This window comes from Gymnoscopelus microlampas (assembly GCF_963454915.1).
Source record: "Gymnoscopelus microlampas genome assembly, chromosome: 8".
NCBI lineage: Eukaryota > Metazoa > Chordata > Actinopteri > Myctophiformes > Myctophidae > Gymnoscopelus > Gymnoscopelus microlampas.
Window position 1 is genome coordinate 34,384,881 of NC_139945.1, and position 14,695 is coordinate 34,399,575.

A 14,695-nucleotide genomic window follows, 5' to 3' on the forward strand; every position below is an offset into this window, starting at 1 on the left:
ACTCGGGGAAACATGTACTTGCTTAACATACAGATTGGTCAAAATAACGTTTTATTCGCATGCTAGCTGGTTTTGATCTCAGCTGGATGTGTGTAATATCCCCCAGGCAGAGGGTGTGTCGCTTTGGGCTCAACTGAGTCAGGGAAAACATAGTAGGTCTCATATTGGGCATCGACACATTTTGGCTGATATTGTTGTAATGGACGCAGCTACTCTGCTGCTCTGGAGAGAAACTCATTTGAAACTGATCAGCCGTGGTGTAAAGTAACATTTACTCAAGTACAGTACTTATGTATTTTTTGGGGGTATTTGTTTTTACTTTACTGGAGTATTTCCAGTTTTCAGTTCTTTTACTTCTACTCCACTACATCTCAGAGGGAAATATTGTACTTTTACTCCACTACAATTATTTGAAAACTTTAGTTACTAGTTACTTTGTAGATTTTGATTATTATTACAAAACATACCTTAACCACTTCAGCCCTATATACATTTCAGCCATTTGAAAATAGCAGATCTACAAGCTCACAATGCACATTTGAAAATAGCACGAGTATGAAATGTACACGCTTGTAGATCTGCTATTTTCAAATGATTTTCAGACATTTTATACTTTTGAAAACTTTAAATGGGGCCTTCTGCATAAAGACTACTTTCTACTTTTTGTACTTTAAGTACATTTTCATACCAATACTTTTTGACTTTTTACTCAAGTCAATTTAGAATTCCGGACTTTTACTTGTAACAGAGTATTTCTACATTGCAGTATTGATACTTTTACTTAAGTAAAACATTTGAGTACTATTTCCACCACTGCTGATCAGACATTTCTAGAATATGTTCATATGCCAGGCCAGCCTGTAGAACAGTGGAAAGTAAAATGTTTCTTTTGAAAGTTCACAACGTGTCGCATCGCAAATCGACTGTTTTCAAAATAATTTAGAAAAGTGGTTAAGACCACATTATGAGAAGTTCATGTGGGGACGGCTATAATCAAATCCCATGAGAAGAAGCTTCACTCGTGTGCCTCCACTCCCCCGTCCATCTCAGCTTCCCGATGTCTGTCTCTCACTGGACGACAAATACTGAGAGAGACTGCCCACTTCCCTTAACAACAAAAACAAAGTGTATGACCTCAACAGTATAACATGCTGGTATGTTTGATGTAAGTAATGACAAGCAATGGCTGACTGTACACACATACAGTCACACACTGTGTGTGTGTGTGTGTGTGTGTGTGTGTGTGTGTGTGTGTGTGTGTGTGTGTGTGTGTGTGTGTGTGTGTGTGTGTGTGTGTATTACTATACTTACGAGGACCAAGTATTGTAGAATTTGAAGAAATATACATTGTGAGGACCGTTTTTCTGGTCCTCACAAGACAAATGGTTGTTTTATAGTTAAAAAAAACATTTTTTAGCGATACGTACAATTAGAAAAACATTAGGATTAGACATTTAGAGGTTAGCTTTAGGGATTGGAATTAGAGTTCAACATGATTTATACTTAGTTGCGCGCCATTGTCATGCACCGAAAAACAGCCGATCTATAAGCTGCGACGCGTTGTGGGCTTGTAGATCTGCTGTTTTTCGGCTTACGGTTTAAGTGGCAATTATTATTTTTAAATGACATTCGTAACATGGCTGTCCTAAAGTGTTGATGTCCTCACAAGTATAGTAAAACAAACGTGTGTGTGTGTGTGTGTGTGCAGTGTATAATCTCAAGATAACAATAACCATCTTAGAGACCAGGAGAACAGGATTGTTTTTTTTTAACCACTTGAACCCAGCATCCCTATTCTGGGGTGAAACGTCTGCCGAAAATAGCCGATCTACAAGCTCACAGCACGTTGCGCTGTGTGACGCGTTGTGAGATTTGGCGCAGAGGGAAAAAAAGAGCAGACCAAGTAGAGCCAAAGGACCAAGCATCGAGGGTTTAAGTGGTTTAACTGACAATCACTTGAGGTTGAGCGGTTGTTTGTCTTCTTGAGTGACAATGTGTGCAATGTGTGCTCCCGTTGTTTAACAAACAAACTAGGTTAGCCGGTCGCCCTACAGTACGTGTGAACAGCTTTTCATAATGCGAGCACAGATACAGTATGGGGGGGGGGGGTAGACCTGATCCAATAATAAGTCAGCTTTACTGGTAGTTAATCCATTCAAAGAATCCAGTGAATAAACTCCAAGCCTTTAGTCTAGGGGTATTCAACTAGATTGGGCAGGGGGCCACAATTGTAAAATGACTTGAAGTTGGGGGCCACAAAACCGTGTTTCGTGGTTAACCGTTTGACTGTTTGTTGTGTGTGCTATATAGGACACAACAATGGACATATTATGTCCATTATGGTAGCTTAAAGTAGGAGTTCACCCAAAAATGACTTATTTTCTATCGATTGCACACCCCATGAAGCCTTGAATTCATGGATTTATGTTTGCTTTTGTGGCATTCCTAAGCCAATAATTTGACCGGGTGTGTATCCGGTAGGAGACACAAATAATCTACTTTGTGTCTCCTACCGGATACATTAGCCGGTATGAGACGGGAATCAAATTATTGGCTTAGGAATGCCACAAAAACAAAAATAAATCCATGGATTCAAGGCTTCATGGGGTGTGCAATTGATAGAAAATAAGTTTTTTTTTCCGGTGAACTACTCCTTTAATAGGGCCTGCTTCATACTGCACTCATGGCTTTTGATGTTTGATAGAATAATTTCTGTGCCAGTCCTTTATAATGCACAGGCTTTGATTTGGATAATGAGAAAGTAGATATGTCAGTGTTCTGTGCATGGGTCCCTGGCATGGAAGTGTCTTTGTGAGAAGAGAATTTGAGGCAGGCTGGCAAGGTGAAGTGTTTACATGTTCGTACGAAGGAAAGGTTCTGTCTTTTTTTAGTTTTTGAGCATCCGGCTGCTAAGAGCACAAACTCTCATGATGCATTTCATTAATAGTGGAGTGTTAGACCATCATTCCGCCCAGGGCACTATTGAGGATGAATGAATCATACTGTGTAAAACCTACAAGTGGATGGAGATGTAGAAGATGGAAGAACTAACCAATTGATTGATTTGAAAGCCACTCAAACTAAATAGCTACAAAGGGATGCCATGTGATGGATGATATGAACTCAAAACTCCTCTGTTGTGCTTTTTTTATGTTGATATGCCACTGAAATGTAGTGATGTAGCTACCTGAAAAAACTGCTGAACTACTTGAAAGATACATTATTCAGAAAGTAGAGAGAAGTAGACAACATTTATGGCTGTTTGGTTTCATTGTACCCATGAAAAGGTTTTTAATACTTTTACTTTTGATAGTTGCACTTTTACTTTTGATACTTAAATGCATCTTTTCTTAAGTACATACGATGTAACCTAACCCTAACCCAAATACATATAATTTTGGGGGTCCTTGACATGAAAATGTTTGGGCACCACTGATTATAGAAACATATGTTTTTTTCAGAATACTGTTGGGAATTTGAAGACATTTTGTAGAATCGGCTTCAGGTCTAAACCCATTTAGACCTGGAACGCATCTGTGTCACTTTAGATTTCTTTGACTATTCAAAAATAGCAGATATACAAGCTCATAGCGCGGCACCGAGTGCCGCGCTATGAGCTTGTATATCTGCTATTTTTGAAAAATGGTGTTGTTTTTTTTTGTTTGTTTTTTTTCCCGAAAAATTGTTAGGATTTAGATTTTTTTTAGAAGCGGTCTTAATGGGTTAAGTACAGTACTTGAGTACTTGTACTTAGTTACTTTACACCACTGTGTCTCAGTCTCTGTCTCTCTGTCTCTGTCTCTGTCTCTGGTTTTATTTCCTCTCTGTCATTCTGTTCTACTGGGATAGGTGTGTATGGTAGTTTGGTAGTACAGTTTACACATCTTACCCCAGTCTCTCTTCAGCTGGCACTCAGGAAGTATGGCCACATCACCAGCTTGACAGCACAGGCCACGAGGCAGGAAAGATAGAGGCAGCGAGACGGTGGAAGAAGAGAGTTATTATTGAGGCTTGGGGGGCTCTGCAGTACCCTGACAGTCTAGACACCGGCTCACCTAAGGCTGTTTTCTTTCCTTTGCTCTTTATGGGCCTTCTTTTCCCTTCACTCTGTATTCCCCGTGATATTTCATTGTTGCTAGCTCCAGCAGCCTTTATGTGCACACAAAGTGTCCGTGTGAACAAGCAACTTGTGTGCACTAGCTATTCTTTACTCTAGTCTATTTCACAGACTCTAGTCTATAGACTTGTGTCTAGTGTGTGTGTGTGTGTGTGTGTGTGTGTGTGTGTGTGTGTGTGTGTGTGTGTGTGTGTGTGTGTGTGTGTGTGTGTGTGTGTGTGTGTGTGTGTGTGTGTGTGTGTGTGTGTGTGACAGAGCTAATCTCATAAACCGCTGGACTAATCAGCACCAAGTATCTCGTGCATACTGCCAGTATAGACCAAAGAAGTACCTTTCGTATACGTTCTATACTTGAAGTGAGTTGATTGGGTTGAAGCCTTGAACAAAATTGGCGTCATACAGTATATCATACGTCATAGATATGTCATAAATCACTGACGTCATACTGTAGATGATTGGCGTCACAGGCTTGGCCTCATAAAGTCTGTATTCCACATTGGAGCCGCGGATCCCCAGGTCCACAATCCACATGATTTGAATTTTTCATTGCTAATCTAGATTATGCTGACTCTCGTGTTGTGCAGGACCAGGTCTGAACACTTGATTTGCAAAGCAAACCAAGGATATTTGGGTAGAGAACTTGTGAGCTACAGTTTAACACACAGAGAAGAATATTTAGAAATATTGAGAAGACAGAACAGTATAGAAGGGCTAAGTGAGGCTCAGAAGCAGGCCTGTAAAGGTTCAAATGGGTTGGGGATAAGAAAAGCACTGCCTTCAAGGTTTCTGAACACGGCAGCCTCACCCTAAATTGGAGGGGAGTTGCTCTGCGGTAAATGGGGGGAGGTCTCTTGCTGTACCGGGTAGCTTCCAGCTAGGTGTAATTTCTTCTAAAATGTGAAGCAAATGCTTGTTGCTGACATGGATTATAAACAGTCTGCAAAACATCCCAGGTTAACCACTTAAAACATATAGACGGCGTCCTGCAAAAATAGCCGATCTACAAACTCCTGAGCTATTTTCGCAAGTTTCGACAATGTTGTCAACTGTCACCTATAGTAACATGCCCACAATAGACGGCAGGTTGAACGTGGTTTTAAAATGAAGTGCATGAGTCAGAGGTGAGCCTGAGAACCAGTAAGGTAGTGACATACTGTGGAATACCGCAGCTTTTTGCCAGTGGAGGAGAGCTGTCCGGGTCAAACAATCGCAAATAGTTAGTTTTATATTGTGTGATGCAGCAGATGGGTGGGGTCACCAGACCACATCGGGGCAGGATGGCGTCAGATAAATTGTTGATGACTGAAAATTATGGCCTACTAAAGTGACTTCCATTTTCCTACACTTGCCTACACAGTAAAGTCCTGAGTGTTAATTTAGCTCCTAGGGCCGTACAAAATAGAATCATGGAACCAGGTTGGTTCCATTTGTACGCCCTGTAGGTGTATTTTATGGCACACTGTTTTTTTTATTCGTGGAAAATCCCTTGCATTGTGCAAGACTTAAGTATTTATCAAAACAAAGTTTTAGAAGTTTTTATGCCTACTATTTGACGGGTGAGAAATACCACAGCTTTGTGTTGATAGAGGAGCTGTCGCAGTGTGTGTGTACATGGTCTGGCTGAATAAATATCCCTATCCTCAGTCACATACTGCACAGGAGGAAAGGATATTGCCACTGTCAGGCAGAAACCTTGTATCTCCATATTTTATCTTTTGATGATTTTATACTTTGTTGTATAAGGGTCATGAAAAAAAAATAAGATTTTAATATTTGAAAGAGTTTAGAAAATGTTGTTTGCCTATAATGACTTTCCCACAATAGGGATGATGCAAGGCTTAAAGTGGATAAGTCTGTCTGTGGGTTTTATAAATATTTAACCAGTGAAAGGTTTTAACAAGAGCTTGTGACTAAATAATAACTACACTGGATCCATGACAGGGATTTGTTTTATACTTTTTTTTTTGAGGCTCACTTCTCGTATGGAGACTCGTACGCGTATTATTTAATGGCAACTAGATTCTACCAAGCCCCGCCCTGCCTGCCAATGAATCCCTCTGCTTCCATCTCCATTCATTCATTCGTTCATTCATGAATCCATCATTGTTTCTTCACAGTTGTATATGAGCATCGCTCCCGGCTGGAGAAGTCTCTACAGAAGGAAAGACTGGAACACAAAAAGGCCAAAGAAGGTAGGAGAAGCCCTATCTGCTCTTTCCGGAGAAAGTTTTCAAACCTTTTGTGCCCAAGGCACACCAAAGGGCAGGTCAAAGTCTCAAGGCACATCTGTATTCACTGTTTATTGTGAAAGTAGCTGATCTGCAAGCTCACAGCGCACCACCATGCAACGTCTTTTGATTTTGCAGATCGGCTACTTTAGTTATTTCGGAAAATCTATGAAAAAAAAAGTATTTTCCTATATTACAAGACACGAGGTTGAAAGAGGTTAAAATATTCTTTTAGGGTACAGAATTTGCCTCTTTATTGGGAAATGATTGCACAAAAGTAATGATATAGTAAATTAAAAAATATATATTCATACATACGTTTTTGTATAGTTTTATATTGCAATAAATTGTCACAACATTCCCAAGGCACACCTAGACGTGTCTCACAGTACACCGAACCACTGGTTGTGAGCTTGTAGAGTCTATTAATCTATTATTTTGATTGGCCCATTGGTGTGCCTTGGACACAAAAAGTCGTCGAGCACTGATGTACAGCAGTGTTTTTCAACCTTTTTCGTGTCAAGGACCACCAAATTGACACGTATTAGCCCACGGACCCCCATTTGAAAAGATATGCCAGGGACTCAACCAGTTTAATTTCTTGGGGGTCCCAATCTACACTGTATCATCATCATTAGTGTTCATGTAACTCTGAGAGTGTACAAATGGAACCAAATGGACCCGTTAGGGTCCATTTGGTTCCATTTGTACACTCTCAGAGTTACAGACACATAAGGGTCAATTTGGTTTCTAACTATTAATTTGTCTGGGGACCCCCTGGAACCCCCTCAAGGACCACTGGTGGTCCCCGGACCACTGGTTGAGAACCACTGATGTAGAGCATTGATTGATTGGCTGTTGACCTCTGCTCTGACCTCTGTCTTACAGATTACCTGGTGTACAAACTTGAAACTCAACAATCACTGAACAAGGAAAAGGTATTTTGAGGCATTGGTTCTTTCATCACACCCATTTCCTGACCCGTTGCACGTTGTGTGTTGGCTGTGTTTGGAGCCATGCAGTGTGTGTGAGGTTCTAATGGTTTTGTTCTGCTCAAACAGCAAGATGCCGGCGGCAGATTCAACTCTTTACATGTGCAGCACCAGATGCTTAAGGTGAGTTGATCTATCCCTCTGACTCTCTGTGACGTGTAGTTCACAGTGGTACTAAAATGGTGTACCTAAGTAAAAGTATCAATACTGCAATGTAGAAATACTCCATTACAAGTAAAAGTCCGGAATTAAAAATGTACTTGTGTAAAAGTACAAAAGTATTGGCATGAAAATGTACTTAAAGTATCGAAAGTAAAAGTACTCATTATGCAGAATGTCCCATTTCACCAAAAATATTTTGAAAATAGCAGATCTACAAGCTCACAATGCGTTGCGATGCGACTCATTGTGAGCTTGTAGTTCTGCTATTTTCAAATGGCCAAAATATATATAGGGCTGAAGTTCTTATAGTGTGTTTAGTAATAATACTAAAAAAAAATCTACAATCTACAAAGTAACTAGTAACTCAAGTTTTCAAATAATTGTTGTGTAGTAAAAGTACAATAATTGCCTCTGAGATGTAGTGGAGTAGAAGTAAAAGTACTGAAAATTGGATATACTGAAGTAAAGTAAAAATACCTCAAAACTGTACTTAAGTACAGTACTTGAGTAAATGTACTTAGTTTAGTCTTGCTGTGAGCATGTACACCATAATCCACTGTGATGGGAAGATTTTGTAAACAGCGGATATATATATTAGCGAATTACATTAGTATTCAAAGATTTAGAAAATAGCAGATGCTTGGTAGTTTTGGAAGTCTTGAAAAATGAGAGATGGGGATCAATTATGAATTGACTATTTTAATAAATGATTGATAGTTTTATAGAATAGATCAGTTCGATTAACTGTTGCACCTGTCCCAATGTCACTCACATTGTTTTGTCAACTACTGTGTCCGCTGTAGAACCAGCATGATGACCTTAAGAAGCAGTTCTATGAGCTGCAGGAGCAGAATCAGGTTCAGGGAGAGGACCACGGGCGAGCCCTGGACGAACACAAGGACCGCTTTGACAAACTGCAGCAGACCAAAGAGACGGAGATCTCCAAACTCAAAGGTATTACTGACGCACTATGCCCAAGGGACCTAATGTTTCAGTTTTACAGAGTTTTTAACTCTTTCACTGCCAGCCAGAGTGTGTGTATATATATATATATATATATATATATATATATATATATATACATTAATAAACTCACCAACTGCCAGAGATTTTCGATCCACCGTGTGTGGACACAGACGGGATCTCTGTCCGCTTCCCAGTGGAAAATAATTTCACCCGTGAGGTAACCTTTTTGAAGACCTCTGAAGACACCATCTTTTGTCAAAAACGCACGTCTTTCCCACCTCCCCAACTGGCCACAGAACATTTATATACATTATAACCGCCTTTTTTTTTATTTTGTGATGCCCATAATGTGCTCGGTGCTCAGTGGATTAAAAAGCTAAACGTTTTCAGTCCTCCCAGGACCTTCGTCACTGCAGTGCTATAATGGTTGGACACAGACAAATACACTGCTTTTATAGGGTGCTTGATCACCTCAGCTCAGGTGCTGAGGATCACTACTCAAGGTCATCACCATGGCTACCATAGGGCGTGGACAGATCAATTGCAGACAGGAGAAAAACAGGATTACACATTTGTGTTACATTTGAATTATGAAGTTCACTATACAAACAGTTTATGCATCCAGTCCAGTCATGTCAGCATTCTCTTGATATACATTTTTAAAAAACATTTGTTAAAATAGTCACATTAGTAACATTTAAGGATATTTTGAAATAAATTATACAAATTAGTACAAAATACTATATGCAGGGTTCCTATAGGTAGCATTGGAGGGAAAGGTCTTCATTCATGCCACCCGGGTTAACAGATTGCAAGTGAAAAATCCATCTGGATTCAGTTTGTAAGAGTTTGGTGTCTAAATCACCACCTCTTCTGGATTTTTAAACTTGTTCTATCACTGAGAATGACAGATCTGCTACAGAGTGACTGGCTTCCATAAAGTGTCTGGCAATAGTGAACAGTTTGGCCCCTTCAGGATCAGCTGACAAAACATGCCAGTGTTTCTCTATAATACTACGTACATCGTTACTCAATGGATTGTAAGTGGTGATGCAGGCACATGAATGTTTCTTTTTGGTCTGCATAACCTGGTTCTGGTTGTTTAATTTAGTTAAGGCAGAGTCCAGACACTTTTGAGGGTAACCTCTCTCAATAAAGTGTGCGTACATGATATCTCTTTCTTTCTCAAAATCTGTAGGACTACTGCAAATTCGTTTTAGTCTAAGGAATTGAGAATATGGTAGGCCTTTTTTCAAAGCAGGGGGGTGTGCACTAGTGGCATGCAACAGGCTGTTCTTGTCTGTAGGTTTGGTGTACAGAGTAGTGGACAATTTACCTTCCTGTAAAAGTACCCGGGTGTCTAGAAAAGGAATATCACTTTTGCTGAACTCCATGTTGAATTTGAGGGTGGGGGTCAGATTGTTTAGGTAAGACACAAATTTGTGTAACTCCTCCTCAGTTCCCTGCCAGATGAGAAAAATATCATCAATATATCTCTTAAATAACAGCATGTTATGAGTAAATGGATTGTTGTGCCACACTGAATTATGCTCTAGAAAGCCATGCACGGCAGAAAACAATAATAACCCGTCCAGTTTTAATGTATGCTTCATGTTTTTCTAACTGTAGAGAATTCATATAACCTGAGAGAGGAGAACAAGCAGCTAAGAAAGGCCCATCAGGACATTCATGTGCAGCTACAGGACGCAAGGGTGGGTCATACACTTGGATCACTTCAAAAAACATCCATTTTAATGTTATGCTTTTATGTTGTTTTGTTAAGTTTGGTTAACCACTATTAACCTGGCATGCCTATTTTGGGCATGTCATTATAGTCAAAATGTTTACAAAAATACCCGATCTGCAAAGTTGTGAACTATTTGCGTTTTGAGATATTTTTGCCGCATGGCACCATTATACAAAGTATGAAATGATATGAGGCTTAAGTGGTTAAATTGTGTTGTGATCATGTGTGTCTGTTTGTTTGTTTGTTTTTTTGTGTCACTGTGAGAATGATAACTTGGACAGTTTTAATGTGATTTGCAAGAGTCAAGGACAGCTTTAATGTGATTTGCAAGAGTCACATTGAAAGGTCAATGTATAGCCCCATGCTTCCCCATGTGCAAGTGCATTTCTAGTTTAATTCAGCTGTCACATCAAATTTAAATTATATTAGCAGTACAAATTAGCAGAAATAGCTGAAAGTTTCCTACATTTTCCCAAAATAGCTGAAATAGCTGATCTACAAGCTTACAGCGCGTCAGCTATTTCCGCTATTTTTGGATTTTTAAAATTATATTAGCAGTAAAAATGATGCTTGATTGAGCAAGGTAAACAAGGTCAATTTGAAGAGTCAATAAACTGTAACAGATTTGAAGTCCAATGAAAATATCTTCTAAGTAAATATGCACTTTTTGTTTGGTTGCATTTTCTGTGCAGATTCAGCATCAGGACCTGAAGACAGCCCACGACCAGCTTGCACTGACCTTGGAGGACCACAAGAGTGCGCTGGCAGCAGCTCAGGTACGGCCACACAGCATACAGGCAAACCACCCCACCTTCTACAGCAGCACTACTTATCAATAGGCTCTATGCACAGCAGCCATATTGGGAATGAATTGGGCCCCTTCCTTACTTCCTCCACAGGTGTTACCAATGATACTAATTAAGGCTCTGTTCCATTTAGTGTGGCATAGTGGTTGTCTTATTTTCAAGGACCCCCATAACTCTGAGTTACACACCCGCCATAAGGGGCAATTTGGGAACCAAAATGGAGTGTTTCTAGTGAGCCAACATGCACGTTATCAGCACCCTGACCAGAATGGAACAGAGCCTTCATTAGTATCATTGGTAACACCTGTGAAGGAAGTAAGAAGAGGCTCAATGTCTTTCCAATATGGCTGCTGTGCATAGAGCCTATAGACCCCTTAACAGACGACGTCATACTGGCTGCGTGCAGCCAGTATGCGCGCAACGAAACCCATTATATCAGGTCTCGTTAGGACGCGTCTCACTAGCCAACACACACAAGAGGGGGTTGGGGTGTGCTGAAACCAGTGCACCCCGAAACAGGTTGGGAATTGATTGCGTGAAACAATCACCTGTGCGTCCAGGCTCAATGTTAGTAAACAAATAATTGGTCTATTCCCAACTCAACCATTCTCCACCATCTTTTGTCATGTTCTTTGTTGATTATTGTAAGTGGGGGAGAAAACAAATGTAACCAATTAAGACCGGTAACGCATCTGTGTGTCATTTTTTGATTTCTTTGGCTATTCAAAAATAGCAGATATACTGTAGCTCATATCTATGAGCTTGTAGATCTGCTATTTTTAGGGAAAAATATTGGACATTTTGTGCAAATCTTTGAATATATATATATTTTTTAAGCGAACATTTGTAACTCAACTCTTTGCTTCTGGGGGATTCTACAAATGTCTTCAAAATCCTAACAGTTTTTTGAAAAAAGGTATGTTGCTATACATCAGTGGTTTTCAAACTTTTTCATGTCAAGGACCCCCAAAATGATATGTATGTGGACCCCCATCAAAAAATATTTTGTTCCAGGGAGGGACCCCCCCAGAAGTTGTAAGATGTGTTAAAAATGTTCGCTTAAAAAAAATCTATATTCAAAGATTTGCAAAAATGTTCACGATTTTTCAAAAATAGCAGATATACAAGCTCATAGTGCGGCACTCGGTACCGCGCTATGAGCTTGTAGATCTGCTATTTTTGAATGGCCAAAGAAATCTTAACACAATTCCTGCCATACACGCATAAAGTCGTTCTATTAAATAGCGCACTTGCCCGCCAACACGCAGAAAGTCGTTCTATAAAAAAAATTAGGCACGCTGTTTTAGGCACCGTAACACAGCTCTGGGATGATCCATCGTCAATCAGAGAAGTATGTGGATGTGACATCATTCCAAAAAACGTCACTTCCACCCGCCCTGGTGATGGGATTTTCAGAAAAACAGCTGTAACTCAGTTGCTGTTTTTTTGCATTGAAACCCACTGTTTTCAGCGGGCCCCAGCCCCAAAATGGCGGATCGCGGTTGGAATGTTACACAGATCCCTCCGCCTACCCCTTCCCTCCGCCTTTTTTGTTTTTTTGGAACACAATGTCGCCTCCACGGCGTTTCAAATATCATCGGATGAAGGTAATTACGCTGGCAAGGGGATAACAAACAATGTTTAATACCTTGGCGGGTGACGTGTTAAAATGACACACACAGATGCGTTCCCGGTCTTAATGGGTTAAGACCACCTGGCCAATGTATACAGTGTATACCCAGAGATAGTGTAGTGCTGAGAATCCTCCCCATTTCTATCCCCATGTATTGTACGCTTTGTGGTGTCGGGTCCGATCTCACCAGAACCTGCTCTCTGGCGTCTCCACCTACTTTGTATTGCGCTCAGCTGTTACCATCTCCAAAAGAGAAAAAAAAAGAATTATTGGTTGGATTGGAGTGCCCAATCCCCACAAGGAAAGAAAAAAGATGTTGTGTTGCTGGTGGGTAATTAGAATGGACGTGGCTGTCTCTCCTTGAGACTGACCTTTCCACACACACACACACACACACACACACACTCAATAGTTTTCTCTGGTGTACAGCACTGCTCTTCATCTCTCTCTCTCTCTCTCTCTCTCTCTCTCTGTCTGTCTCTCTCCCTCTGTCATTCTTGCACTTTGTCTTTCTCTCTCTCTCTGTTTCTTTCCGTTTCTCCCACCTCGGCCAATTTCCTTCTTTATGGAGCGTCCTGCCTTCCGTCAGACAGACAGACAGACAGACAGACATGCACGCACAGTGCACACCCTCAGACACATCTCTTTCCTCCTCCCCAGGGCTGCTGACTGAGTTTAGTCAGGGCTGTCATAGTGATACATCGAAGACAATTCGTTGCTGTCCGGCAGAAACCTTGTATCTCCGTCCATTTCTACTTTTTAATGTTTGTTTCCGTAAATTAACGCCCTACTTCGCCATGCTGCAGTGCAGTGTCACACAAAAATACAAGCAATCTACAAGCTCACAAGCTGTGGCATTGTGACGTGCTGTGAGCGTGTAGATCTGCCATTTGTGCTATCAAAAGTGAAAGTGGTTAAGTGTCTGTGGGGTTTATATAAATATTGAACCCATGAAAAGTATTAACAAGAGCTTGTGACTGAATAATAACTACATTAGGAACACAGGTTCTTTTTTCCATCTCCTGCAAATCAACCGCTTTGGACATACGAGGTTTCCACTCGACAGCGAGCGGAAACTGCAAGCCAATCAAGTGGAAAGAGGCGTGGTGTTCTTTATCACTCTGCTCTCCGCTTTGATGCAAACGCTGCTTTTAGAACACACCAACTGCGCTCTATATTCCTCTGTAAACTGGCCATCTTTACACATCCGTCGTAATATGCATTTGTTCATGCTCATGTACACGACGTCACGGTTTGTCCCCCTCATTTGTGTCATGTGTTGCATGCCCCATGTGTTGTGTACAACACCTGTTAAGCTCACCTCATTCATGTGAAAGTTCCAAAAACAAACGCCACATTCGGTTTGTTGTCATTCTGGTCTGCCACGGCCAGAGACCAGAACAGCAGTTCTCAAAGTGGGGTAGTCAGTTGAGGGGGTTATAGGGGTCCCCGGAAAAATTAGCGATAGTTATGCGCCCGTATAGGTCTGTAACACTGACAGTGTACAAATGGAACCAAATGGACCCGTACTTTGTACTCTCACAGAATTATGGGGTTCCTTGGCCTAATGCATCCCAAACCACTAGAACGACTTGCAAAAGACTTTAAAACGGTTATCGCTAAATCAGTAGACTGTATTGGACATGCTGGTGGAGAAGTGTTGCTGTCTGTCAGACACTTCGCTGACAGACCTTACCTTTTCTTTCTTATTGCTTTTTCCTGCTTGCTGCTGCTGTTTCTGATACTGTGTGTGTGTATGCATGTGTCTTGTTGTTGCATTGCCTAACTTAACTTGATTTTGATTTTCTTCTTCTTTTTTTTTTTTGCCCCATCCCCTCTTCCTCAAAAGGCCTTGCCTTTTGCCAGACCACCATTGTGAAAAAGAATCTGTTCTTAATGACTTGCCTGGTTAGATACATTTTTAAATCTATCTTCTTGGATCTCAGCGTTTTAGGAATAATGCATGAAAGCCTTCATGCCTTTGAGTGAGTTGCGCAAAAAAAAAATATATATATATATTTGCGAACGCGGAAGGAGGCGCGCC

General features: G+C 40.7%; 1 protein-coding gene across 2 annotated transcripts in view; it reads left to right on the forward strand.

Annotated features, from left to right (window-relative positions):
• golim4a (golgi integral membrane protein 4a) overlaps positions 1-14,695 on the forward strand; it is a 47,057-nt gene that overhangs the window by 17,424 nt on the left and 14,938 nt on the right. For both annotated transcript variants that reach the window (XM_084065255.1, XM_084065256.1), the window contains exons 2-7: positions 6,235-6,309; positions 7,234-7,283; positions 7,407-7,460; positions 8,303-8,453; positions 10,095-10,177; positions 10,905-10,988. In XM_084065255.1, coding sequence (XP_083921381.1) covers positions 6,235-6,309; positions 7,234-7,283; positions 7,407-7,460; positions 8,303-8,453; positions 10,095-10,177; positions 10,905-10,988 — 497 coding nt within the window. The remainder of the gene's footprint in view (positions 1-6,234; positions 6,310-7,233; positions 7,284-7,406; positions 7,461-8,302; positions 8,454-10,094; positions 10,178-10,904; positions 10,989-14,695) is intronic.